At 51.3% G+C, this 24,164-nt stretch overlaps 9 protein-coding genes across 9 annotated transcripts; 3 read left to right on the top strand and 6 right to left on the bottom strand.

Annotated features, from left to right (window-relative positions):
• Positions 1-419: 419 nt before the first annotated feature.
• On the bottom strand, positions 420-1,985 carry TRIREDRAFT_123805 (synthase; the record flags this gene model as incomplete). The annotated part of the gene is made up of 3 exons (XM_006968942.1): positions 1,813-1,985; positions 548-1,656; positions 420-467 (listed from the first exon to the last, which is right to left on the bottom strand). The coding sequence occupies exons 2-3, from the start codon at positions 1,616-1,618 to the stop codon at positions 420-422; spliced, it is 1,119 nt and encodes a 372-aa protein (XP_006969004.1). The 5' UTR covers positions 1,619-1,656; positions 1,813-1,985.
• An 896-nt stretch (positions 1,986-2,881) lies between these two features.
• Positions 2,882-3,550, bottom strand: TRIREDRAFT_111442 (uncharacterized protein; the record flags this gene model as incomplete). Its single annotated transcript, XM_006968943.1, has 1 exon — positions 2,882-3,550. The coding sequence occupies one exon, from the start codon at positions 3,548-3,550 to the stop codon at positions 2,882-2,884; it is 669 nt and encodes a 222-aa protein (XP_006969005.1).
• A 4,760-nt stretch (positions 3,551-8,310) lies between these two features.
• On the bottom strand, positions 8,311-8,809 carry TRIREDRAFT_111443 (uncharacterized protein; the record flags this gene model as incomplete). The annotated part of the gene is made up of 2 exons (XM_006968944.1): positions 8,311-8,571; positions 8,639-8,809. 2 exons carry the CDS (start codon positions 8,807-8,809, stop codon positions 8,311-8,313), a joined length of 432 nt encoding a protein of 143 aa, XP_006969006.1.
• A 2,139-nt stretch (positions 8,810-10,948) lies between these two features.
• Positions 10,949-11,575, bottom strand: TRIREDRAFT_111444 (uncharacterized protein; the record flags this gene model as incomplete). The annotated part of the gene is made up of 3 exons (XM_006968945.1): positions 10,949-10,975; positions 11,045-11,208; positions 11,563-11,575. 3 exons carry the CDS (start codon positions 11,573-11,575, stop codon positions 10,949-10,951), a joined length of 204 nt encoding a protein of 67 aa, XP_006969007.1.
• A 715-nt stretch (positions 11,576-12,290) lies between these two features.
• Positions 12,291-14,037, top strand: TRIREDRAFT_123806 (G-protein coupled receptor protein; the record flags this gene model as incomplete). The annotated part of the gene is made up of 5 exons (XM_006968873.1): positions 12,291-12,550; positions 12,634-12,900; positions 12,974-13,141; positions 13,216-13,241; positions 13,390-14,037. The coding sequence occupies 5 exons, from the start codon at positions 12,291-12,293 to the stop codon at positions 13,758-13,760; spliced, it is 1,092 nt and encodes a 363-aa protein (XP_006968935.1). The 3' UTR covers positions 13,761-14,037.
• A 694-nt stretch (positions 14,038-14,731) lies between these two features.
• TRIREDRAFT_111446 (uncharacterized protein) lies at positions 14,732-17,981 on the top strand (the record flags this gene model as incomplete). Its single annotated transcript, XM_006968874.1, has 9 exons — positions 14,732-14,880; positions 14,913-15,036; positions 15,266-15,711; positions 15,810-16,004; positions 16,062-16,188; positions 16,247-16,665; positions 16,733-17,273; positions 17,342-17,421; positions 17,477-17,981. 9 exons carry the CDS (start codon positions 14,732-14,734, stop codon positions 17,979-17,981), a joined length of 2,586 nt encoding a protein of 861 aa, XP_006968936.1.
• Positions 17,982-18,164: 183 nt separating this feature from the next.
• TRIREDRAFT_111447 (uncharacterized protein) lies at positions 18,165-20,089 on the bottom strand (the record flags this gene model as incomplete). The annotated part of the gene is made up of 2 exons (XM_006968946.1): positions 18,165-19,537; positions 19,636-20,089. 2 exons carry the CDS (start codon positions 20,087-20,089, stop codon positions 18,165-18,167), a joined length of 1,827 nt encoding a protein of 608 aa, XP_006969008.1.
• A 1,183-nt stretch (positions 20,090-21,272) lies between these two features.
• TRIREDRAFT_27939 (uncharacterized protein) lies at positions 21,273-22,810 on the top strand (the record flags this gene model as incomplete). The annotated part of the gene is made up of 4 exons (XM_006968865.1): positions 21,273-21,505; positions 21,574-21,891; positions 21,958-22,420; positions 22,475-22,810. Coding segments are annotated over 4 exons (1,350 nt in total), but the record flags the coding sequence as incomplete, so codon positions are not given.
• A 627-nt stretch (positions 22,811-23,437) lies between these two features.
• On the bottom strand, positions 23,438-23,938 carry TRIREDRAFT_111449 (uncharacterized protein; the record flags this gene model as incomplete). Its single annotated transcript, XM_006968947.1, has 2 exons — positions 23,438-23,814; positions 23,872-23,938. 2 exons carry the CDS (start codon positions 23,936-23,938, stop codon positions 23,438-23,440), a joined length of 444 nt encoding a protein of 147 aa, XP_006969009.1.
• Between the last annotated feature and the right edge of the window lie 226 nt (positions 23,939-24,164).

Below are 24,164 nucleotides of genomic sequence, written 5' to 3' on the forward strand. Positions count from 1 at the left end.
GAGAATACTATGGCCAATGAATGAACAGAGGCGGAATCAGCTGCAGATACCCATCTCGGCGCGCTACATTTGGTCGTTTAGTTGTAGATTGCTGTTCGGCTTTCGATATTCTTCACATTTATCCAGAAGGTGTCCAGATCATAAGGCATCAGTTTGTGATTGACATTGCTGGCTGGTAAATTACATGTGTTGGTTGGTAGCATGCGACTGGCCTGCTTTTGCCGTCCAATGAACATGGATACCTGGGTATATACGACAGATAATTGCAGTCTTGATTCCCAGATGAAACCACTTCGGAGAGAGAAAATTGTAAAGAAAGTGAAAACGAAGAGTAAAACGCCTTTTGATGCTCCAGTAACCCGATATCCAGAGAAGAAACAGTACCCATCAATCGCTCTACCCTCCAGTGGATGCCTCGTCTATTGTGGAAGTCCTGCCATGTCTAACATGTGGCCCATCTTTTCAATCTGAGCACAGCACATGTCAGTAAGCAGCTCTTGTGGATTCTCACTTAGGTAGGAAAAGGGCGATATGACAAATTCCTTACCTTTGTCTTCAAATATCCCTCTACTTCCTGGCTCCGGAAGCCCCCCTTGCCCTTCCATGACAACGGCACCATAGCCACCCGCTCCTTTACGACGATTTCCCGATTGGGGCCTTCGATGGCACGAATCTTGTCGGGGTTGTTGGTCAACAGGCGGACTTCTTTCTGGCCCAGATCCATGAGCATAGCGGTCGCCAAACCGTAGCTACGGGCATCAGCTGGGTGTCGTAGTAACAGATTCGCCTCAACAGTATCAGATCCCAGATCTTGCAGGTTGTATGCCTTAAGCTTCTCTCCCAGCCCAATACCGCGGCCCTCCTGTCGCAGATAGATGATGATGCCGCCGGCTTTGTTGCCTGGTAAAGACATGAGCCGCGCAGCTTCGTCCAACTGTTCGCCGCAGTCGCACCTCGCCGACCATGCAGTCTCTCCGGTATAGCATTCAGAATGTATGCGCACCAATGGCGGATCTTGGCTGCTGTACTGCCCTCGCTGTGATTCCGCCTCAGAGGAAGGACCGCCCATACCGCTCGTTGTCCGGCCGGGATAAAGCCGGCCTGTGTAGGCACCGCGAATCATGCGATCCATCTCCGTCTCGCCCTCGCGGGGAGCATCCAAGGATTTGCTTCGGATATGGTTCCCAAACACAATGGCCAGATGCTCTTTGTTATCGACATTGTTGGTGTAGAGATGCAAAAACATCTCAGTTCCGTTGACTGTGGGGATGCGGGCGCGGACAACGCATTGTACCTCGGGTAATGTTTCAAGCAGCTTCGGCTTCTTGCTCCCGCATCCACCAGAGGCTATCGAGCTGTCGACGGGGATTCCTCGCAGCCCGGCAGTTGTGGGTGTCTGATCCCCCGGAGTGGCTGGAGGAGTAAAGGCTGGGGAGAGAAGCGATGGCGGGGGCGGCTGAGTCTTCGGGGAGTTTATATGGCTGGATTGTGAGAGCGACAGGTCGTCAATGGGCTGGCCATCGCGGCTCCGGGGAGGGTCGACGGCAGCGGTTCGAGGAGAGTAGAAGGACGGCAGCTGGGCGGTATCGCCAGCACCGAAAGATGCATCCGACGTCATCTTGTAGGAACTGGGGCGCACGGCCTGTGTCTCAAGAGCTGAGGGCATGATGATTAGTGGACCGACGATGCTGAGTCGGAGGGTGCGGAGAGAGAAGACAAGAGCGGCGCATGAAGGGACGACGATGGACCGTCAAGGGACGAGCAAACAGAAGATTCGGAGAGAACTGCCAGCTGTCAGAAGCAGCAACGTACCGTCTTATCTCGGAATTGCAGCGGAGTGACTCTATTCGCAAAACAAGCGCGCGCGAGTGTGTGATGCTGATTATCAATTTGCGCGGCGATACTCTCGCGCAATGACTAAGAGCCCGGCTAGCATGCGCAAAACAGTGGGGTCGGCTACTCGGAGTGCGCAGGTTCGGGATTTCGTCTCTATTCCATGCGGGCACGAGCCTATCAATTCGGCGGGAAAGGGTTCAAGAGTACGCAAGGGGGAAGAGTTCGCATGCGTAGAAGCCGAAGGAAGACGGAGCAGAGCTGCGCATATCCAGAGCAAAAGTGCGGGACTCTGCAGCGGCTCCCGCAGTCAATTTGTTGCAGATTTAGAGATGACGTCGGGGGCATAAGCAGACATCTCCAACAATTACAGTAGTTGGGTGGTCTTCGGCTTCAAGTGACAGTATCATTTGGGCATACACAAGTCTTCTAAATGGACAATTGACAAGGTAGGTCAGACGGGAATTATTTCAATGTTTCTTCGTGTCCGGATTGCTTCTCAAGCAGCCAAGCAGCAATACCAGCACGAGGAAGAGAGAGGCCTCGGCTTCACTTTTACCCCACTTTGTCATCCCCCTTAATCCGATACACCCGCAAGATATGATCCACTCTCATAGACATTCTTACAGACAGTACAGTACTGTATCAGAGGCGTTACCTAATACAAGATTGACCGAACTTGCCGAGCACCGAAGCCTTCAACTTCATTCAGTCTCAGCCCCAGACGTCATCAGCCAGTACTGTACTTCCCAGCGTCCACGCACCATGTTCTAGCAGCACTTCAAACATGGGCTCTTTCTTTTTTTCCAGCCAATCCAAGAGAACGAGGCGCTCAGGCAGCCAATCAGGCTTCCTGTCAAACAGCACTTCTAATCATAAAGTGTTATGTGCACAAGGTAGGGAAGTCGTGTAAGTCGCACAAGGCAAACGATGCAATACATGGGACAGTTGTTGTTTGATTCGTAAAGGACATTTATTCGTTGCTTCTAATCATTCTATCGTGATACTTTTTGAAATCTATGGCTTATCTAGATTGTGTAGAACCAGTCTACTGGGCAGCCTCGGTCTTGCCGGTGCCGTAAGCAATGTTGGTGACGCCCTTGCCACTGTAGGCGACCTGCGCACCCAGAGTGTGAGGGCAAGAAGGCTGGTTGCTCTTGCTGAGATCGAGAGTGCAGACCTCGTCGTATCCGTACTTGCAGAGGGGATCGGCCATGTTGATGAGCTCGTGGTTCTTGTTGACCCAGCTGTTGGGCTCGCTCATGCAGCTGGCCACGTAGTTCATGCTGTTGGAGGCGGACAGGGGCAGCTTGCCGTCGTGGAGGAGGTCGCTGCACTCGCTGGCATCGACGAACTCGTAGGTCATGTCGATGCCGCCGCCGGTGTGGGGGTCCTGCTGGGCGCCCTCGCCGAAGCCAAGGTAGTTCCAGGCATCGTAGGAGATGTCGTAGGCGCCGCCGGACTGGTCGATCTTGAGGAGGTGGAGGCTTCGGTCGCCGTTGGTGACCTTGACGCAGATGTTGTCGCAGTCAACGCCCATGGGCCAGTAGGCAACACGGTTGGTGTTGATGAGGCAGCCCAGCACGCCGATGGAGGAAGAGTATTGCTCGTGGGGAGTGACGCTTGCGCTTCCGCTCTTACCAGCGCCGCGGGGGACCGCAACGGCAGAGACGGTGGCAGCAGAGGCAGCCAGGATAGCAGTGATGGTGGTGAACATTTTGAAGTTGGGAAGCAAGTCAATTGCTTTGTAGAAGAGGGAGTGTGTGTGTTGGAAGTGGTTGTCGAACCGAGTGTTGTTGTCGTGTATAAGTCCCGAAAGGAATGGAGACAAGAGCTTCGATATGAAGGAATGAATCGAAGCCAAAGAGGATTTGGAGAAATGACTGTTTGTCTTGTAGTAGAGATTGATGAGGAGAAATTGAGTCCTTGAGAGGGAGAATCGAGGCCATATTTATATTCATCTGGGCTCTATACAAACACGAGTGTTTGACCCATTTCCCCCGCAAGCGTTGCAGAGATTTTCTTGGCCCATCGAGGCAACGATGTCCTACGGACCGACGGTACGCTTGAGAGCCGCGCGGGTTGCGGGTTGCGGGTCACGGACGATTGTTTCCATCTCCATCACAGTGTCCACGAAGATGTTGGCTCCCAGGCTCCAGCTTCCCACCTCGGGACAATCACGGTGAGCCGGTGTGGCAATAGAAAATGGCTAGTCATGTCTCGTTGGCAACAGCCATCCCCCATTCAGCCATCGGACGGCAAAAGGGATCCAGTTTTAAAATGGCGCACCTAAACTCAAGACAGTTTGGGCTCAGGCACCGAACCGGCCGGGACACGTTGTTGACTCCGGGTGTGACAGCGGCGCCCGCCAGGGGAGAAAAGCAGGTACGCGGCCCTGCTTCCACGTGGCTCCACCTCGATTGTGTGGCATCGGAGCTCAGCTCCTTTGTCCTGAATCAATGCCTTCACGTGAATAGTGGTCCTGGATGGATTCTTTTGTCCAAAGTCAAACGCCAAGTTTCATTCACGCAAGGTCGGGCCGGGTATGGTGACCTCAACTGGCAATCACCGTGCTCTCACCAACCGTAGAAGCAACCCCGGGGAACTGATCCGGAAACCTACAGTCAATGCCTTGGATGTGAGATCAAGAAAGCGTCAACGCATGCTTTGACTCTGTTCCGTGTGATTCGAACTCGAATCCCTCGTAAACCAGTCATCAACGCTAAGCTTGTCTGAGATGAACCGTGTAAGTGCTTGCGACGTTTGTAGGCTGTCGCGTGACTCGTCAACTCATCACTGTTGCTTCACACACACACGACAAACATGTAAGACTATTGCTTCAGGCAACTTCCATTCAGATTCTACATCCGGAAAACTATTCCGAAAAGGAAAACATTCAAATTTTTTTAGGCAGTTGGTGGATGAAAATTTTGAACCGTTTCGTCGCTGTCCAACGAAAGAGGTGGGTGGTGATTCGTCGACGTTTAACGCCACCACGCAGGTCCGGAGCGCCACCATCGGATAGCCAACAATTGGGAAACAAAGAGCCACAAGGGAAAAGGGGAAAACATTTTCATCGTAAACAATACACATCGAACGCCTCCTCACGTTCTTGAGGCTTCGAGAAAGAACGGAGCCCGGAGCGGGCTTCCGCGTTCCGCACAAAATTCTCACAATGGCAGTTGCCTCCCCCTTGAAGAGGCAAAGCCATCTCCGAACTGGCTTGAATAGTCTCGATGTAATGCATATTCCTACCTTTGAATCTTTTTCCATGAAGAGCCACATCTATCTCAGTCGTGGACCATACGCCAACGCCGTGCTGAATAACGGTCATTCTCTCGAGAACGATCCTTACCTGGTATGGATCCATTGTCAACGAACCGGTAGCAATCTGAGGTCGAGTGGACCCCATTGGCGGGTTGGAACAGTGTGCTTTCATGAATGAACTTGCCTTGAAACTAAGGTGCCTCTTTTCACAAATTTTTTCAGAACGATTTTGTTCAAAAATTTCACGGAACAGACAGCGTAGCAAATCACATCTCAACTGAATCATCTTGCAGTTCCCGGAGTGGACTTCCTGTGGAGTCCTGCAAGCAATACCGGGTCAATGCTCCGTCCAAAACCGGGGTAGGATCCTGTTACTCCCACGGCTCCATCGCGATCGTGGAACCTAGGCACGGGGAGTCTACGATCGAAGATGCGCGATTAAACGGGCATTCTCAGCTGATTGCGTGGGCTGCTTGGTAAGGGGTCCGAACTTGCTCGGCAAACGGCTATATGCCCTCCTTAGTCATCTGCTGCCGAGATTTCTTCTGGTGTTGCAAATTCTTGACGATTCATCTACCCAGCGGCTAGTGTGTTATAGAGTAGATTGTTGCTGTGATTTGCAGGGCAACCGGTGTGGCAATCATCTGCATTGAGAGACTACCTGCACTATCCACATAATATGAAAGCGATTTTGCATTATTCAAGTGTTCTTGAACTAATTGCGATAGAAGCTATGGCACATCGTTGATCTCGGCTGGTCCGAGGGATGAGCTTTTCTGAGGTTACCAGGATGCCTTGTCTTGGCCCTTGTTGGTGCACGATCTAGCATCAGATCTCAGATCTGGTCCCGATTTCAATAGATTAGAGGGGCCCATGCTTCGAAAGCTAGCATCTCATCTACTTTCTACCCCGGAGGCTATCGTGGAGCTTAGCAAGGACATTACTCAAATGCTGCTCAACTAGTGTAGATCTCAAGCTTCCTGTTGTAAAGGGACGCCTCACTTGGGATTGACAGCATGTAGGCCCTGGGGTCCTGGTGCGCTGGTGCCACTCATCGCCCGGAGCGAAGCTTTCACGGAGCGAATCCCCCACGTTCCCGCAGACTTGACAGGCGATCCGAATCCTTGATGGAGATGCTTCATTCTTGCCACCACTTCGTACCACTATCGCCATGTACGTTAAGACCTAGATGTTGTAGAGGTCATAGAGAGACTGTACGTTGACAAGGATATAGCTAGTAAGGCGTCGAAGGACAAGGGGGGCCACGTTATAGCAGCGCTCAGACTCCAGATCACCAACCGCTCAAGCCGCTGTAGAACAGCAACCCACTTCCCCATGCTTCCAAGCAGGATCGGGTCCGTCCTTGAAACGCTCGTGGCATCCACCAGGGCGTGCCATTATGAACAACATGCACCACAGCCGTGCCATTCTTTTCAATCCCTGCCCCCAGTTACTCCTTGGGCAGTCGTCTCGCCGTTATGTCTCCGCCTTCTCCAGAGACTCGTCACTTTGATTGACAGCCCATACATGAGAAAGATGCCGCCTCCCCGCAAACGCCTCGGGAACTTCCATCCCAACAATGACTGAACCCAACTTGAGACCCGCCATCAACCAAATCCTGCGATTCTTGGCCAGAGCCGTCACTCTAGGTGAGCATATCAACCAACTACGACGCCCTAGAAACGGTATGATGTGCAGGAGTATGGAGTGAGAAACTGTCTGCTTCAGGGATGGGCGGGTTCAAGTGAAGTCGGCGCAGGCGACTGAGATATGCCAAGATGTTTGGAAATGAGTTGATACACAGGACATGTCAAAATAGGTTACCTTGGAGACGTAAGCAACAGCGACACTGTTAGATGTTAGGAGATGATAACACTTGCGTCGACATTGGAGGGTGGAGTTTTGGCAAAAGCCACCGAATGGCGTAGAACTTCCGCTGATGGAGATGTAGTGGATGGATCTTGATTAGCATGTGCCTCTGACAGTGCTGCCGGAGGGTCTATTCCTTGGACATCATTTGTCGTGGGGCAACATCGATTCAGGCTTTGTTCGATTCTTGCGGCAGTGCTGCAATACTGGTTGACGGTGTTGTGTCGCGTGAAGACACTGTTTGACAATCTTCTACAGTTGTGGAGATTCCAATCTTGAGCGTTGTTCACTTGGCTTTTATATTGGTCCACGCAGACAGTCAAGTCGTCATACACTTCATACATCACATGAGTGTTGCCGCAAATGCTCAATACTTCCTTCTAGCCCTCTAGGACAATCGACTCCGGATTCTGTTAAGTTCCTCACCAATGGTAAATCCGGATCAGTCATCCCCTGGCCCGCGAACAAAAGTATTCATGTCTCTTACACTGTTAGCAAGCGAAACCGTTTCTGCTGCTCTACCAAGGTTATTGAAGCAAACTGAGATGATAGAACGCCAATCCTTGCTGTTTGTCAAGAGAGGCGGTCAACTTGTTGAAGACTTAGGCTGCCTACATTTCACAGTGCTTCTGGAAAAGTTTCTAACCTCTTTCTAATTCTCTGACAGACATTGGCTTGAAGAGACAGCGGCTCAATGGGTGGGTTGGCCAATGATCACCATGAACAACAGTCTTGGGCATTCTACCATGTCCATGTCCAGGCCACGGACCGGATTTTGGTCTCTGCGCAATATCGTAGACTTCGACTGTAAAGGCATGTGATAATTGGGAGGCGAGCCCCACCACTGGTTGCGGCTGGAGGTTTAAGCTTCACTTCAAAGTACGCTGCATACAATGCATACAGTCAACTTTAAGTGTTAAGCTAATCTCTTGCACCCTGGAAGATTCCGATGGCTGTGGTATGCCATGTCTTTCATTTGACCATGTTCCTTCGGCGACCTCCGCATACCGATATACAACAGTCTCTAGCTGAAGTGGACAAAGAACAACTACACTGTCTCAAGACTCCGTGCTCATTATCACTGTGACCACAGGCCTGAATTACCTTGAAGAACGTCATAGTAGAATCTAGTAGATTCTGAGTGAGCTAACTTCAAAGCACTGTGTATCCCATCTAAGACACGTATGAGTTGGCGTATACTAACTCTTTTAACACTATGCACTAAAAGGTGACATGACTGAACAAGGTCTTCTGAGATTGCGTGTCTAGTGAAAGTGACAAAGTAACTCTCAGTTGTCCAGTAGTAGCCTACCAAACACCATCCGGCAGTGTAACTGCAGCTTAAAGGAGGAATTTTCCATCCTTAACAACAGCTAACTCGTCTCCCAGAGATAATTGAATTGTAGTCTTATCCACGCACTCAGCCGCATCGGCATTCAGTGCCTCATCTTGGCCGGCATCGACGATGAAAGCCGCCAAGTCTTTGGCAGTTGGAAAAGTCAAAGTGGTAATTCCGTCAACATCGGCAATGGGAAAAGGCAGCGGATGCTGAGGACCAAGCTCTTTGTTGACCTCATTTATGTAATTGTCTGTAAGGTGGTGCTACAAAGACAGAGCAGAGTTAGAGAACCGAAAACTGATCTACTAAATGAATCGTGGTTCAACATACCTGTAGATAGGAAATACCGTTATACTTCACTAGTAGTGGTCCAGCAAGCCTTCCGTGTTGAGCAAATCGACGAGAGAATTCTTCCTTTGACAGGCCGTCTTTTCTTTTTCCCCAAACGGTCATTCGCCAGACGCCGCCCGGAGGAATAGCAGGACCAAGCTTGTCAGTCATGTTCGTGGCTGATGTTCTCTCGTCTGGTAGTCGAGGTGTTGGGTATGAAGTTTTGAGAGTTGGAGCGTCTGTCCATCCCAAAGTATGTGAGAAACTGTCGCACATTTATATCGATTCGGGACGTCGTATGGGCATTTTTGAGTTTGTTGACACGGCCCTACGGACGCGATTGTCAGAAGTCAGAAGTCAGAAACAAGACTGGCAGCAAAACTCAGAATCACGCATGCCTGTCAGAATGAATACGCTCGTTGAAGCTCACCGTCGTACAACCAACCACCTTGTCGCTTGACCATTAGTCATAAGAGAGGCGAATGGCCCAAAACACTTGAAAGCAGCGGCTCTTCAGCGTCAGTCATTCTACCTCTCTTCTGCTACTCTACCATGAGCGTTCAGTGACTAACATCTGTCGTCAACTCTCACATTGCATCTGTCGACCGTCGAGACATCCTAACTGCTCAAGTCAATCTTACCATTGCAATTCAATTGGAGAAGTATCAGCTCAATCTCATCCAACACACATGGTTGCTTCTCTGAGCATTGAGCAAAGGCCTCTTCCCGCTGTCAGATGGCGTAGCTCCCGCATCAGACGGAGATGGTATTGTCGCGTCCGGAGTCTCCAGAGTCACAGAGTTTCGGGCCGGCGATAGGGTCGCACCAACACTCCGAGATCAACTATCCAAAGCGATCACGCTGGAAGTCATCTCATTATCACTCTCGACAAAACACTGCGGGAGTGTGGCTTGTATCCGGAGCATAGCCTCGATCGTATCGCAGACAACGTAAGCTTGCTTTGGGCCAATTCACTCCCATGTGACGGTGTATCAGCTTGAACGTCACTCCATGCGGAACGTTCTTTACGGCCCGGAGACGTGCTGACACAAGAGACAAGCGGAGTTAGCTTGACTGCAGGTAAAGGCATACTGATTGCAGGTTGGGTAGTGTTGCTTCTCTCCGCTGATGTATTTGATCACTTGCAGTCGCATCACGGCAGCGATGATCGCAATTCTAAAGATTGGGGGTCAAACATGTGCTCAATCACGCCGAGCGCAAAAGCTGGGGTAAGGTTGTGAAGAATCTGGGAGGTCAGCCTTGAGTGCCTTCTTACCTCCTCTTCGTGCCAGATTCTGTCATACATACCCCTTGTTGCCCTTCACAAGGTTCACCATCTCGAGTCCCCAATACATACAGCACCTAGTGATTTTACGTAGGGGAAGCGGCATCACGGCGGCAAAATCTCAAGGCGATCCGCCTGGGCGAAATCACTTCCGTCGTTAACCTCCTCAATTAGTTTGAGCCGTTGAATCCGCCGTTTCGTCTCTGCAAGCCACGGCTACCATCAGTACCATCAGCGCTGGCAACTGCCAGGATTCAGTGGCTCTCCTGAAGGTTGTCTACACCAACCGACTCGGAGCCGTGATGAACGGACGGGCACTTAACACAAACCCCAAATAGCAATTGAGCGTGTGTTCACCATAGCTTACGTAGTCGGATTGAATGCATTTGGAAAAGGTTATCGTTCTGAATAGGCCGCAACAATTAGCCCATGAGAGGTGCAGCCGCCGAACCTTTGACATATAGCCACTTAAGAGTCTGCCCGAATGGGCAGGATTCCAGCTGAAGCCGACAACTTCCTACGATACACTAATGCTCGTCTCTTTAGTACTACCTCGTAAGCCATAATCGAGCCCTTTACCGCAAAAGCTCAAGCATTGTCTATTCAATCACTTTGGTTAAAGCCTACTAGATGTTGAACTGCTGCACGATACATGCCGGTGAATACTCCATTCTCTGCTACTACGTAGAATACGAATCCACCGTTTGATGGGTGCTGAATTGAAGTTCCTAACATCGTCTAGAGAAAATGAAAAAGATCGAGGCAAATGGAGCAGTTTGAGGAATAGTTCTCCGCGGAAGAAACGGAAGATGAATGTTTAAGTGATGCCCACCCTCGCAGAGTTGCCCAGAGCTCTTTATGAGTCTTTTATCACAAAGCATCGGGCACTTTTTAGAGGAAAGCAGCCCTCAGCGGCGCTAATTCATTCAGCTACGCAGAGGGCTTAACCAGGATGCGGGCACCAATTGCTCTCGGCGCCGAAAGCGGTTTGGCTATCTCGATGATGCTTTGCTGACGTCGAAGGCTCAGACAGCGTTATAACTTGCAAGTACCTAGCAGAGCCAGCATTGCCAACTTTTCAATTAGGGAAGAAGAATGCCATCGTTCAATATAGAACTCACCCGACCAACGTGCAACGCCTTGACGTGCCTTGTCCCTTTCCAGGGCTTTAAGGCCAAGATCTGAATCGCATATGGTCGAACGAGATCGGCCATTGATCGCGTGGCAGCCAATATTGTGTAACTGATCTTTGGCCAGGGAAGGACCATTGGAGAGGGCAGTATGGCTTTCGAATCCGATTCAATAGTACTCGCAGTCGAGGCTCTATCTGTACACCGAAACCCGGAGGTCCCATCGCGAGCGTAATGTTGCGTCCAGATCCGGCGAGGAGAATCACAAGCCTCTCTCCTTTATGAGCCGCGACATCGCTGAAGAAAAGCCCTGCCACACCCCCCCAGCATGGCGGCCAGCCAATGGCTGACAAGCAAGGAGGCATCGGCAAATGAAGGAGGAGTCCTGATTGGAGACGGGTCCAACTGTCGGCACTTTTACCCCAGAGCTGAAGACAGGCGGCCACTCCGCCATCTAGGCTGCACGTGTTCACCGCTCCAACCCCGGAGCTGGTTCCATCACTACTTACATGCCCAAGCCATGTTGTCAGAGCTAGGTGTCGGCAGCGAGCACCCGCGTGCAGAGGACTAGCAGGGAAATGATCACATCTTTCCCCGGGTTGTAATATTAAAATGATAGCTTGGCGCCACTTGTGGGAGATTTCAAGATCGGAGAGGCTGAGACGAGATTGCGCCCCGGGCTTTTGCTTTGCTGTCTTCCTGCATTCACACTCCCTACGCAGGGGAGAGATCAGAAAATACCGAACGCAGGTATTCGCTTGACATCCGCTTCGAGCATCGCATCTTAACGACAAGTTGAATTGGATTCAACCCGACACGCTGTGCGACAGAGTCTGTCGATGGTGGCTTTCTGCCGTCTGTGAGAACGTCATCCAACCTCAAGATCTACTCGTCCATCAGCCAAGCATCAAAAATGATCGAGCATGGCTACTAGACACTCTCCTCCCAGGCGGCGACAAAGATTCGCTGAAGTTGTATTCAATTCGCTTGGGGGACCAGCAGGAGGAGGATAACAAACACCATCAAGCTATCCGCAGCGCCATATCTCGTCACACGTACATCGACATTCTTCGAACTTGGCGCATCGCCCTTCCCGACGCTTCTGCCCTCATTCTTTTCCCTACGAAACCACCCGACTTGCCGCGAAACCCGCGCGAGCATTCAGTTGTTTTGATCAAAGTCGCTCGCCACGAATCTTGGAACCACAAATGCATCTAACAATTACATCGATCAAGTCATGGCGCACGATATTACGGAGGGACAGGCCAAGGTCCTCACCACCATTGAGCGTACCAATGCAATCATATCAATGGTGGCATGTGCCTTTACTATACTTACCTTCTGCTTTTCCAAGTACTTCAGCAAATCCATCAATCGGCTGGTCTTTTATGCGTCGTTTGGCAATCTCTTGTCGGATATCGCCATTATTATGTCTCGTGACTTCATAGACAACCCAGACTCGGCCGGTTGCCAGATTCAGGCGTTCATCATTCAAGTGTATGTTGCCTCTTGGGGATATCCTGTCCCTGACATGATATAGTCCCCCTAGAACGCTCAGCAGACTAACAAAGACACTTTAGTTTTTTGTCGTCCGACGTATTGTGGACGTTGGCTATGGCCATCAACGTCCACCTCACCCTTTACTACAAATATGAAGCCAGAGACGTGCGCAGATTAGAACCCATCTACTTGGTGTGCTGCTACGGTATTCCGCTGATACCGGGGTTCGCACTGCTTTTCGCACAGGGCCATCACGGAGTTCGGATCTTCGGTCCTGCTATCGCTTATTGTTGGATATCATCTGACTGGGCTCTTCTTCGTATTTTGGTCTTTTATGCACCGATTTGGTGAGAACCTCCCGCGCAAGATTGGAATGAAAGGAGACTAGAGATACGAGTTCAGCTACTGACTGAATTCAAGGGTCGTCATCCTCGCCATCTTCGGCATCTACATTCGTGCCGGTCGAACGATATACAAGGTACGAAAGCAGGTCTACTTCTTTCAGTCGTCCGACCTCGATCCTATCTCAATCGATGAAGTCACGAGTCCCATACAATCCAGCGATGAAGTACACTCCGTGGGGCCCATGTCCGATGCCGAGAGGACAACCATTGACTACATTCTGAGCCAGCCCGATAGTCATGCTGCTGGCTCAACCTCAGAATCTCCCACTACGCGACCTCCACCCGTACATATCACATCCAACAAGTCGAACCAATCGAACAACTCCGAGGGAACACATCCTCCTTCTTACTTTTGCCCAGATATGCATCACAGAGGATCAGACCAGTCACAACCGCCGAGGCATCCATCGCATCCCTCACATCAATCCGCAGCATCGCGAGCTCTTCGCGCCTTACGCCGGCGCAATCACGAGCGAGACAATGCTGCCTGGTCATACACCAAGTGCGCCATGCTCTTCTTTGGGGCCATGCTCATCACATGGATACCGTCGAGCGCCAACCGACTGTACTCTCTTACCCACAACAACTCCATCAGCATTCCGTTGCAGTTCGTGAGCGCCTTTGTTATTCCCCTACAGGGGTTCTGGAACTGTGTCGTCTATGTCACCACGTCGTGGGTGGCCTGCAAAAATTTGTTCCACGATATGTGGCTGGCGACCTGCGCGGGTACCAACAACTTTATGGAACGTATCCGTAGCAGGCCGGATAACGAGGGTGAGGAGATACGGGAGAATCGACAGTAGATCTTCAGTTGCCGTTATGTTCTCGAGGTGAGGAGCTCGGCTTACAAGTAATACTATTGACATGCTTGTGCTACTTCTAGGGCAAAGTAGAAATGTTCTGCTTCTGCTTTCGTAATCGAAGTGTATGTATTTAATAGAAGACGGTGGAAGAACGCACATATAGGGGGACTGGCGGTATGAGGAGGTCCACAGAGGTTTGCAGCAGTCAGTGACAAGGTGCAGACCAAGGTGGCTGATTCGCAAGGAGACAAACCCATGAAAAAATGAACCCCCAATTACCAAAGAGCAAGCAGTAGAGATTTCTGCGATTTGCTATCCAATCTGCTTTACATGCTGCTTCGGTGCCAAAACATGCAAAAAAAAGAATTGCCGCCTTGACATCTCAACCCGAGGGTATATAGGAAAAGCCCGATGCGGGGGTCGAACCCGCAACCTTGAGATTATCTATATTCAGAACGTGAATCTCTGATAAGAGTCTCACGCTCTACCGATTGAGCTAACCAGGCGGGAGATGCAGATGAATCTGTTCTCAGGTTGAGCTCAGGCGGCTTGTTGATTCACGACGATGCATCGCGACTTATATAAGTTTTGCAGGGTTACATTGTAAGCAGCCGGCTGCAAGCAGGGTGTGTAACCGCGGGGTACTGATGAGCCTCACCAGGATGACACTATGTCGAATGCGGGCAGACGCGTCGGACTTCGCTGCTTGGCAAAAAAAGCCATCTTGCTTATTAGCCCACGAGCAATGCTTGTGCGGCTAACCTCCAGAGCTGAAGCGAATGGTAGCCGGATAATCGGTAGTCTGAGCGCTTGGACACATATTGGAGTGCAGAAGCTACTAGTAGTGGTGGTGATGGTGGTGGTGCCGGCGAAGTTGCTGGGGAGGCCTAGATCAAGGTCTTCCCCGACTTGGTGGCCCATGATGGACTGCAGCAGGTTTTCAAGGTGCTGACAGATGGACAACTCAGGAAATGGGTTCCCCCTTTATTATAGGGAATCCGAGCGTACACGTTGCCACAACGTTGAACACGCAACAAGGGCGCATGAACAGGGGTAAAGCCGGGGTGTTGGTCCGCGTCGCTGTCCAGAGAGAGCCTTGGGTCCTTACTCCGTACATAAGGTACCCAGTATGTACTACTACTACTCGTGCAGCTCTTCCCCATACAGCTTCTCCATGATGGACACATTCAATTACGCCATTTACAATTCGCGTTTTGTGATGGGATGTGTCATGCCTGCTACTCCACTTCTCCGTTACCCCGGATCTCCAATTCATGTGCCTTGAAGACCCCTTACTCACCCACCTTCATATGCATAAGCAGCCGCCTCGGAGGAATAAGATATTACGATGTCAACAGGATGCGTTGTCTGCCGCTCAAGAAAGGCAAGCTGACCAACCGAACTTCCTTTCCCATATTGGCCATTGTCCATTCACATCTGGTCAAATCGCCTGCGATTTTTTCGTACAAGGCCTCGTTGAGCATTGCAACTTACCATCTCACCAGGTGCGGTGCGATCGCAACTCACCAACATGCCGCAACTGCGATCGCCTTGGTGTAAAGTGCCCCGGTTATAGTGACATACCGGTCCTCTCGCAAAAAGATGGTTCGCGGCAGCGTATCCAGGACTCTGTGGACACCATCTACCGGGCTTCGGGCGTCGAGAAGCGGAAGGTCGGGTCCTGTGACGAATGTCGCCGAACAAAGAGTCGTTGCTCCCGCTCACGGCCCGTGTGCAGGCGGTGCATGAAGAAGGGCTTTATATGCAAATATAATCCCAAATATGATGCAGCCGTTGCCCGATCGTCAGCGCCCGCGCTGATGGCAGGGCAAGACCATGTGTTGACGGCAACAGCTTCGTCGACTCGCAGCGGCAGCGTCTCTACTCCTGGAAGCCAAAGGGGAAACTCCTCTGTTTCTTTGTCGATGCCACTGTCACATGACTTTCAATGGTACGAATGGCTGCCAGGGTCGAGAATAGCAACAGAAATGACAGCAGAGAGGCGAGAAGAACGAAGCAAACTGACCAAGTCTCTCTTGTCATCTACAGGCTTTTCGCGGATACACTACCACAAGATGCGCTTCGCCTACGAGCACTGGCCGATAAGTTCTTTGATCGGATCTCAACTCTTCGTTGCCTGGGCTTCATCCACAAACCAACTTTCTACCAGGCACTGGACAGAGGCACCCTCAATGAAGACTTTGGGGAGGCTGTGATTTACATAGTTGCCGCCTTCGGTGCACGGTAAGGACAGCATTCATCGCATTCTCGTCGATCCCTAGTGGCTGACTACAGCGTCAGAATGCATCTATTGGATGATACTGCCGAGGTCAATGCATCTTATGGCATTCCTGGGGCAGCCTGGGCCGAACGAGCTAGAGATCTGGCGATGAGGGAGATAGCGAATCCTTCCCTCTCAACGATGATGGTTTGTTTTATGCTATTTTTACACTGCGGTCTATACATATCTAATCCCGAAATGGTAGGCAATGGTTCTCATCTGCGAGCATTCCATCGCTATGGATCAGCATGCTTTGGCGTTTGTCGTCTTCGGATGCTGCTTGCGCATCATGAGGTTGCTCAGCCTTGACTCTGCCAAAAAGGTGTCGGACGCACCAGGACTTTCTCAGATGACCCAACTTGAGACTGAAAGAAGGCTCTTGTGGTCATGCTACCTTCTCGACAGCTTTCTCGGCGGTGGGGTAGATATGAACCTTCACTGGAAGCACGGTTTCCCTTGCGTTCCGCTGCCATGCTCAGATGCCAATTTTATCGCCCAGGAGCAGTACATCAGCGACCTGAATGCGCCAAGGCTGAGCACTTTTGAGATCTTTCCAGATCGAAGTTATCTGAATCTTCGCTCTCACACAATCTATCTTGTACAGCTCCGGACGCGGGTATTGAGGTCAGCCACTAAACGTTTAAGAGTTGACGGAATCATCCAGACCGCCATCACTAACACGTATGTCTAGACTGATACGAAACAACAACCAAGAGGCCAACATCTGGGATCCCGGGTCTGCGTTCCTCGACATCATTCATCGCCTAGAGATTTGGTACGCCGGCTTACCAGAACAGCTGGTGATATCTGACCTCAACGCATACGTCCACAAAGAACTTGGCATCATCGGCGCAGTCTTTATGCTTCACTTTCTCTACCATTCAACCGCATGTGATCTCCTTCGAGTCTCACTTCCAGGCTACGTCTTTCCCCTATCAGCTGCCTTTCATTCTGCGCCTCTTGAATTTCGCAGGCAATGCCAGGAGCGGTGTCGCTTCCACGCAGACGAGATATCGCGTCTCGTTCGCATTGGATTCGGCTACGGCATCCGTGTCTTTGATGATTTACACAGCTTAATGGCGACATTCGAGTCTACCAAGATTCAGATTATTCACACTGCTACGGCTACATCGAACGCTGTCGATGTGAGAGAGCGAGCGAGTTACAATATTCGGTTCAATATGAGGGCACTGGCTATCCTCCACCTCCAGAAGGACAAGCCGAATCCTTATGTGAGTCGGCCTTACAGGTGATGAGGCAAGAAGATGCAGATTGCAACTGACCGTATATAACCTGATAGCACAAAGCCTTGATACCGTTGCTGGAGAAATTTGACTTCCTCAACGTTGTATCTGAGTGGCAGGCCTATCCAAGCCCAATGTTGGTCACTTTCCCATCATCTAGAAATATACAGCGTCTAACACTTCGTCCCCAGATCATTGAACACAGAACTGGCCGAAGTGACAGGTCCAGAGGATACCGGCTTCCTCAGCAGCCTTGCCCCGTTCCGCCTCGCCAAAGAAGAGATCCGCGCCCAAACGAGACAGCGACGGGCCTCCTCACCGACCGTGAAAAACGACTTTCCTGGCTCGACCTCAACAGCCACCGTCCGCCCTCCCCCCATCATCTCGATGCCCCAAAAGGGCACAACCCTTGGTGGCGGCGGCGGCATCACAAACGGCGGTGTCCTGGAAGGTGTCGAAATCTCTCTTGACCGTATGCAGCTAGCATCTACGAACGCTTCGCATCCTACGCCTCCTAGCGTCAATGACCAGGATATAACGACAATTCAGGAAGGGGTAATGAATATTGCGGTGGACTTATCTGATCTGGCGGAGGACTACATCCGGATGGCGGGCGAGATGTCCGACTACATCTCCTGGGACATTTCGGAGCCGCCTGCGTGGTTGGATTTTGACATGAGTTCGACTAATATCTGAAGCAATAACATTATACATTGCCGAAGACGGAAGAGCAACACTAGAGAGCCAGTCCTATATGTCAGAGTGCGAATCGCAAAGTCACTACAACACTTATAATGTCCGAATATGTTCAGTCTACTGGTTGCTTGTTTCTTGATATTGGCGTATAACTTATTTGACGATTCTACTCAGCATGTCCCTTTACGCGGACGGGACAATTCCCACCAACTCTTTGGGGGTTATCTCTGGTCTACCAATATATTTGATCCAAGCATAAGGATCCTCCATTTCGTCCTTTAGAGTCGTCTTCTGGGCGCCTTGAACTGCCCTCGGGTACTCACCAGCAAGGCCAACGACACCCACCTCCTTCCTATACTCCTCCCAAAGAGCCAGCATCTCCTTGAACCTCTCTGGCTCCTCCTTGCTCAGGTCGTTCGTCTCGCCAGGATCAGCCTCGATGTTGAACAGCTCCCACCGCTGAGGGCCCTTGGGAGCAGGCACAAAGGTGATCTTCCAATTGCCGCGACGCAGCGCTCCTGATCCGGCAATCTCGAAGCCGGCGACGTAGTCGGCGTCATGAATCGGAGACTTGCGACTCCAGCCGCTGGCGGATTCCAGGTAGCTTTTCCAACTGTGGCCACGGAGGGAGGCAATCTTGCGACCGTTGTACTCCGTGCCCGGGTGCTTCAGCCCTGCAAGCTCGAGAACTGTAGGCACGATATCCATGACCGTGCAGAAAGCGTCCGTGATGACACCGCCATCAGCACTGCCGAGCTGGTTGTTAATGCCCGAATGAGGCTTGACGACCAGGGGAACTCTGCAGCCTCCTTCGGTAGAGAACATCTTGTACAGCCGTGATGGCGCGGTTGCGGCCTGCGCCCAGAGAGGGCCGTACCACACAAACGAATTGCCCCGACCGATGTTGTCCAGGCTGTTGTTGTAGTACTTGTTGACGTGGGCCATGATGCTATCGCCAACCAGAGGGCTTGCCTCATAGCTCGCTCCCTCAGCGCCGTTGTCACTCATGAACATGACAAAAGTATTGTCCAGCTCGCCAGTCTTGCGCAGATGCTCAATGACACGGCCAATGTTCCAGTCCATGCGATCTACCATGCCCGCATACACCTCCATGGCCCTTGCAGACGCAGCTTGGGTTTCTGCATCGAGTGACTCCCAGTTCTTCACCTCGTTGCCGGTCGTGACGACAGGGTGAGCCACGGCATCTCTGCTGACTAGCCCCGTAGCTTTGAGCCGCTCCAGACGCTTCTGCCGCAGAGCCTCCGGCCCGTCGGAATAGAGACCCTTGTACTTATCGCATACTTCCTTGGGAGCCTGCAGCGGCCAATGTGGAGCGGAAAAGGGGAGATAGGCGAAGAAGGGCTGCTGACGCTCCTCTTCAGTGCGGTTCTCGAGGTACGAGATCATGCGACTCGCATAGCCGTCTGAAGAGTACCAGTTCTCGCCCAGCTCTTTCTCGTTGAGATATCGATCATCTTCGGCGTGTAACGCTCTTGTCGCGGTTTCGAAGAACCGCCCGGGCTCTGTGGAGGGGTCCTGGTATTCAGGCTCATAGGCTGTTGTAACCATCTGTCAGCTGCTCACGCTCTCGACTCAATTTGGAGGGGGGGGGGGGGGGGGGGGGGGGGGGTTGGTTGAAAGCGGCAAATCCTACCATAGTGGTTCGCACACCCCGGCAGAAGCGCCAGACTTTTCTTGAAGCCACGCTTGATGGGCAGGTGGTGCTTCTGCAGGCCCAAATGCCACTTGCCGCTCATGACTGTGAAGTAGCCGCCATCGGACAGAAGCTCTGGCAGAGCAACGACCTTCTCATTCAAATAGCCCTCATGGCCTGGCTGGCCTTGGTGAGCAGGAGAGCTGCGGACAAACTCGTGCAACTGTCCCAGTCCGGCAATGTGGTGGTCCGTCCCTGTCATGAGCATCGAACGAGTCGGACTGCAAGCTGCGGCGACGTGGAATTGTGTGAACCGCAGGGCTCCCTGCTGCGACGCCAGTGCGTCGATGTGAGGGGTTGCTATCTCGGAGCCATAGCAGCCAAGGTCGCTGAAGCCGAGGTCATCGGCGACAATGACGAGGAAGTTGGGACGAGTGTCCTTTTGGCTGCCCATTGCGTAAGGACTGGGTTGGCGTTCAATCGCAAGAGGGTCGAGGAGATGTGGTGTTAGAGCAAAGGAGTGGTAGACGAGGTGTTAATCATGAGCCCCAAGTTCAATATATGGAGAGGAGACACTTTTTCCATATCATGCATGGAGAGAAGAAGACGCGGGATCCATCAAAGCTGCCTAAACTATTGTGACACAGCCAGAGAGCTCGTAGTACGAAAGACTACTTCTCCATACCATCTCCATCCCTCCATCCTACTAGTAGTAGCTGTCATCGGCATTCGTCCTCGTCAGAAGCTGAGCATGACCACATGGAACTCGGGGCCTCGCGCGGGAACCGCTGCCCAAGCTGTTGTCCCAGAGTTCTGGTTCTCGCCTTGGTCTACGGGGATTCTCCAGCTTCTCCCACTTCCCCATGACAGAGTCAGCATCCCAAGACACGAGATCGTGGAGATGAGACATGTTTCCCCCTACTTAGGATTGAATAGTTTCCTTTGAACACTTCCTCTCCGCAATGATGCCCTGGATTTTGCGGAGAGAGCCGAGCAAATGTGACGAGATTTTGACTCGCGGCCCTCGCAAGTGCCGGCTTTCGCACCGGACTTCGGCCTCCTAGCTGCCGGCATTCGGCCACTCGCTCTGGCGCTTTGCAGCGGACAACGTCCATTGCGAGTTGAACCGTCGAGATGGTGCAATGTTGATTTACAAACAATTCCAAGCTCAACGATCCGGTCATCAACAGGAAAGCCAGCGGCGGCTTTCAAAGACTTCGATGTCTCAAAGATGCTATATATGTCGTGAATGATCCTGTCATTTTCTCGCCTCCTGGAGAGGGTGACAGGAACGGTAGCATTGGGAACGCGGTCTAACGCGATCAAGGTTTTGCTGCAAGGATACAGACGCTCATATCGCCTGAGTCTTCGAGAGCAGCCAACAACATCTAGCAAAACTCCTCTCCTTTCATCACGGCCATCACCGTCTCCTTGATATCCTCAGTATTGCCATACGGAAACATCAAGATGGCGGGCGACACCTCGTCGGTAGACCTCTCTGTGGGTCACCGGTTGAAGCAGTTCAACAGCACCATCCTGTTCATCATGCTGTAAGTCGCCGTTTGATGACATCCCGATCGGGTCCGAGGCTTCTAATCACCGTACAACACTACAGTTATATGTGCAGTTGCGCCTTCAACTTTGGCTACGACGTCGGCAACTTTGGGGGAGTCCAAGGCATGCAAAGCTTCGGCAAACGGTTTGGCGAATGTAATGAAGCTGGCGTCTGCAAGCTTCCCCCATGGCTGTCTTCTCTCATGACCTCTCTGCCTTTCCTGGGCAAAGCTCTGGGTGCAATCGCCTGTGGGTCGATTGCGGAGCGGTTCGGACGCAAGATGTGTGTTCTAGTTCTGGCTTGCTTGTCCTTCGTGTAAGTCGACCCCTTTGATTTAGATGGGATTTTGTATATTGTATCATCACTAACACCGGATTCTGCAGTGGCGTTCTTCTACAGACAACCGCAACGACGAGCGCACAATTCACCGTGGGGAGATTCATCAGCTTCGCCATGACGGGAATGACTATCGTCGTGGTCCCCATCTACCTGGCCGAGACATCACCAAAGGTCCTCCGCGGTATGATGACGTCCACGCTACAACTGATGATTGTCTTTGGCCAGTTGGTTGCTTCGCTGGTTACTTTTGGCACTCAGCACATTTCGGGTGACAAGGGCTGGCAGATTCCAGTCGGCCTGCAATTTATTGCCCCGGCATTCATCGTGGGCCTGCTACCTCTTGTCCCTGAGTCTCCCCGATGGTAAGCATCATGCTGTATTTTTCGAAGACTCGAAGTAGAGTTAAGCTGATTAATTGCAAACTGTAGGCTCCTCTCTCAGAGCAAGGTCGAAGAAGCAAAGGTGTCCCTGCGAAGACTGTACAAGAATCATACAGAGGCCGAAATCGAGCAAGAGATCGACATCCTCCGTCATGCTCACTCTACCGAGCAAAAGGGCTCCTGGGCAGAGGTTTTCAACATGGACAACCGAAAGCGAACCATGGTTGCTGTCATTGCCATGTTCGGCCAGCAGATTACTGGTCAGGCCTTTTCCAGCCAGTACTCTGTCGTCTTTTACCAATCCCAGGGCTACAAGAGCCAGGCGTTCCTATTCAACATCCTCAGTAACGTCACTGGTCTCGTCTGCCTCGTTACTACCTGGTTCTTGATCGATCAGGTCGGCAGACGCCCCATGCTTATGATTGGTGGTTCCGGCATGGCCATCTTCCTCTTCATCGTGGGCGGAGTTGGACTTGAGAAGAACCCTAATGACTCTGAGAGAGCAGCATTGGTAAGCCTTGGTGTTGAGCGTCCCTCTCGAATCTCATGCTTACAAATTTCTTAGGTGGCGTCTTTCATCTTGTTTGCTTGTTCTTACAACCTGTCTTGGGCACCTGTTTCATACGTGGTGGTATCTGAAGCCGCTTCCACTCGAGTCAAGGAAAAGACGAACCTTTTTGCATCCGTCATATCCATCATCACCACCTTTGTCACGTCTTTCACCATCCCGTATCTCCTTAACGCGCCGTATGCCGCCTTGGGTGCCAAGGTCGGTTTCATCTACGGCTCCATCAACTGGGTCATGGTTGGCGTAGCTTACTTCTTCATTCCGGAAATGAAAGGCCGGAGCCTTGAAGAGGTTGACGAGCTGTTTGCGGCTGGAACAGCGATGCGGGACTTTAGCAAGACGAGGACGACTCCCACGACGATCTACATTGAGGACACTGCTCGAAAGCAGACGCCCCCTGATGAGGCTTAGAGAGCAATGACTCGAGCAAGTAGTTTGTTTATGAGGAAGGGCGGTTTTATCAGTGCGATGGCCGGTTCAATCTGCTGTATAATGACAGGTATCCATCAGCTTTGGCTGATACTTTCCATGAGCGCTGAGCCTGTGTAGTGAAGATGACCGTGAAGCTGTTTGGTGAGCCGTAGATAAGTAAAGTGAAAGGACTGTCAAGAGTCACAGAGTCTGAATCCCTCCGGAAGGATGGTGAGTAGAGGCGATGTTTGAAATGAAAACGCTGTGAAGGACAAGTATTGTTTCAACCCACGTAGACCCATATCCTGCCATGATATAGCGTGAACAAGACGTGTCACATACCTTGTAAATTCTCGGATAAACTGGTTAATAAAAGGTGCGCTTTAGGATGAAATATGTAACATAGTGTTTCAGAGAAATCATGCTTACACACGATCAACTACATCGACCATTCAGCAGATAACTCCAACGCACACTATAGGCGTATCGCAAAGATTCCCGCAAATTCCACCGCATAGCATCTGAGCCATACCAAGACGGGGGACAGGACTAGAAATCATATGCATGCAGCTTGCTTGCTGGGAATCCACATTCCGCTGTATCCACCTCAACAGCATCGACGTCGACTCGAGCCAGTTCCTGAGCACGTCCATCTGTGAGAAATTGCAAAGCGCTAAAAGACATGACAACTCCAGACTCAGCACCATCAAGAGCAAGCAGCGATATAGTCTTGCCCTCATAGCTGAGTTTCCAGCAAGTGAAACACTTGACAGAGTTCAATCCATTAACCTTATCCAGGCCGATAAATCCAGCCGCATCCTGTTGAAGAGTCCAGTCCAAGTTGGGCATGAAACCGATGTTCTTCCTCCAGCAGGTGACTTCACTCAAAGAGCGCGAGGGGTCGTCGTAAAGAGAGTTGAATGTTGCTTTTGATGTGTAAGAGACAGAGTGCAAACACCCACTGAGTGTGAAGTTGCGCTTACCAGACATCACTTCGGCGGAAGCGGAGCCGACAAGCAATGCCACCTGGAAGAGGCGAGAGAGATGCATTTTAGAATGTCGATAGCAGAGACTATGAATACTTTCTTGAGTCTTGATATCAAAGTATCGTCTGAAAATCGGATATCCATCACGCCCATATTATAGTGGCGAGAACAGGCTATGAGAGGGACGGCCCGCCTAGAGACCCTGGTAACGCATTGATTGTAAAGTGGGCTATACAAAGAAGAAAACCTGTCTGGCTTCGGCGGTAATATTGCCATGACGCGTAAGTAGT

Source organism: Trichoderma reesei (assembly GCF_000167675.1).
Source record: "Trichoderma reesei QM6a unplaced genomic scaffold TRIREscaffold_27, whole genome shotgun sequence".
Lineage (NCBI taxonomy): Eukaryota > Fungi > Ascomycota > Sordariomycetes > Hypocreales > Hypocreaceae > Trichoderma > Trichoderma reesei.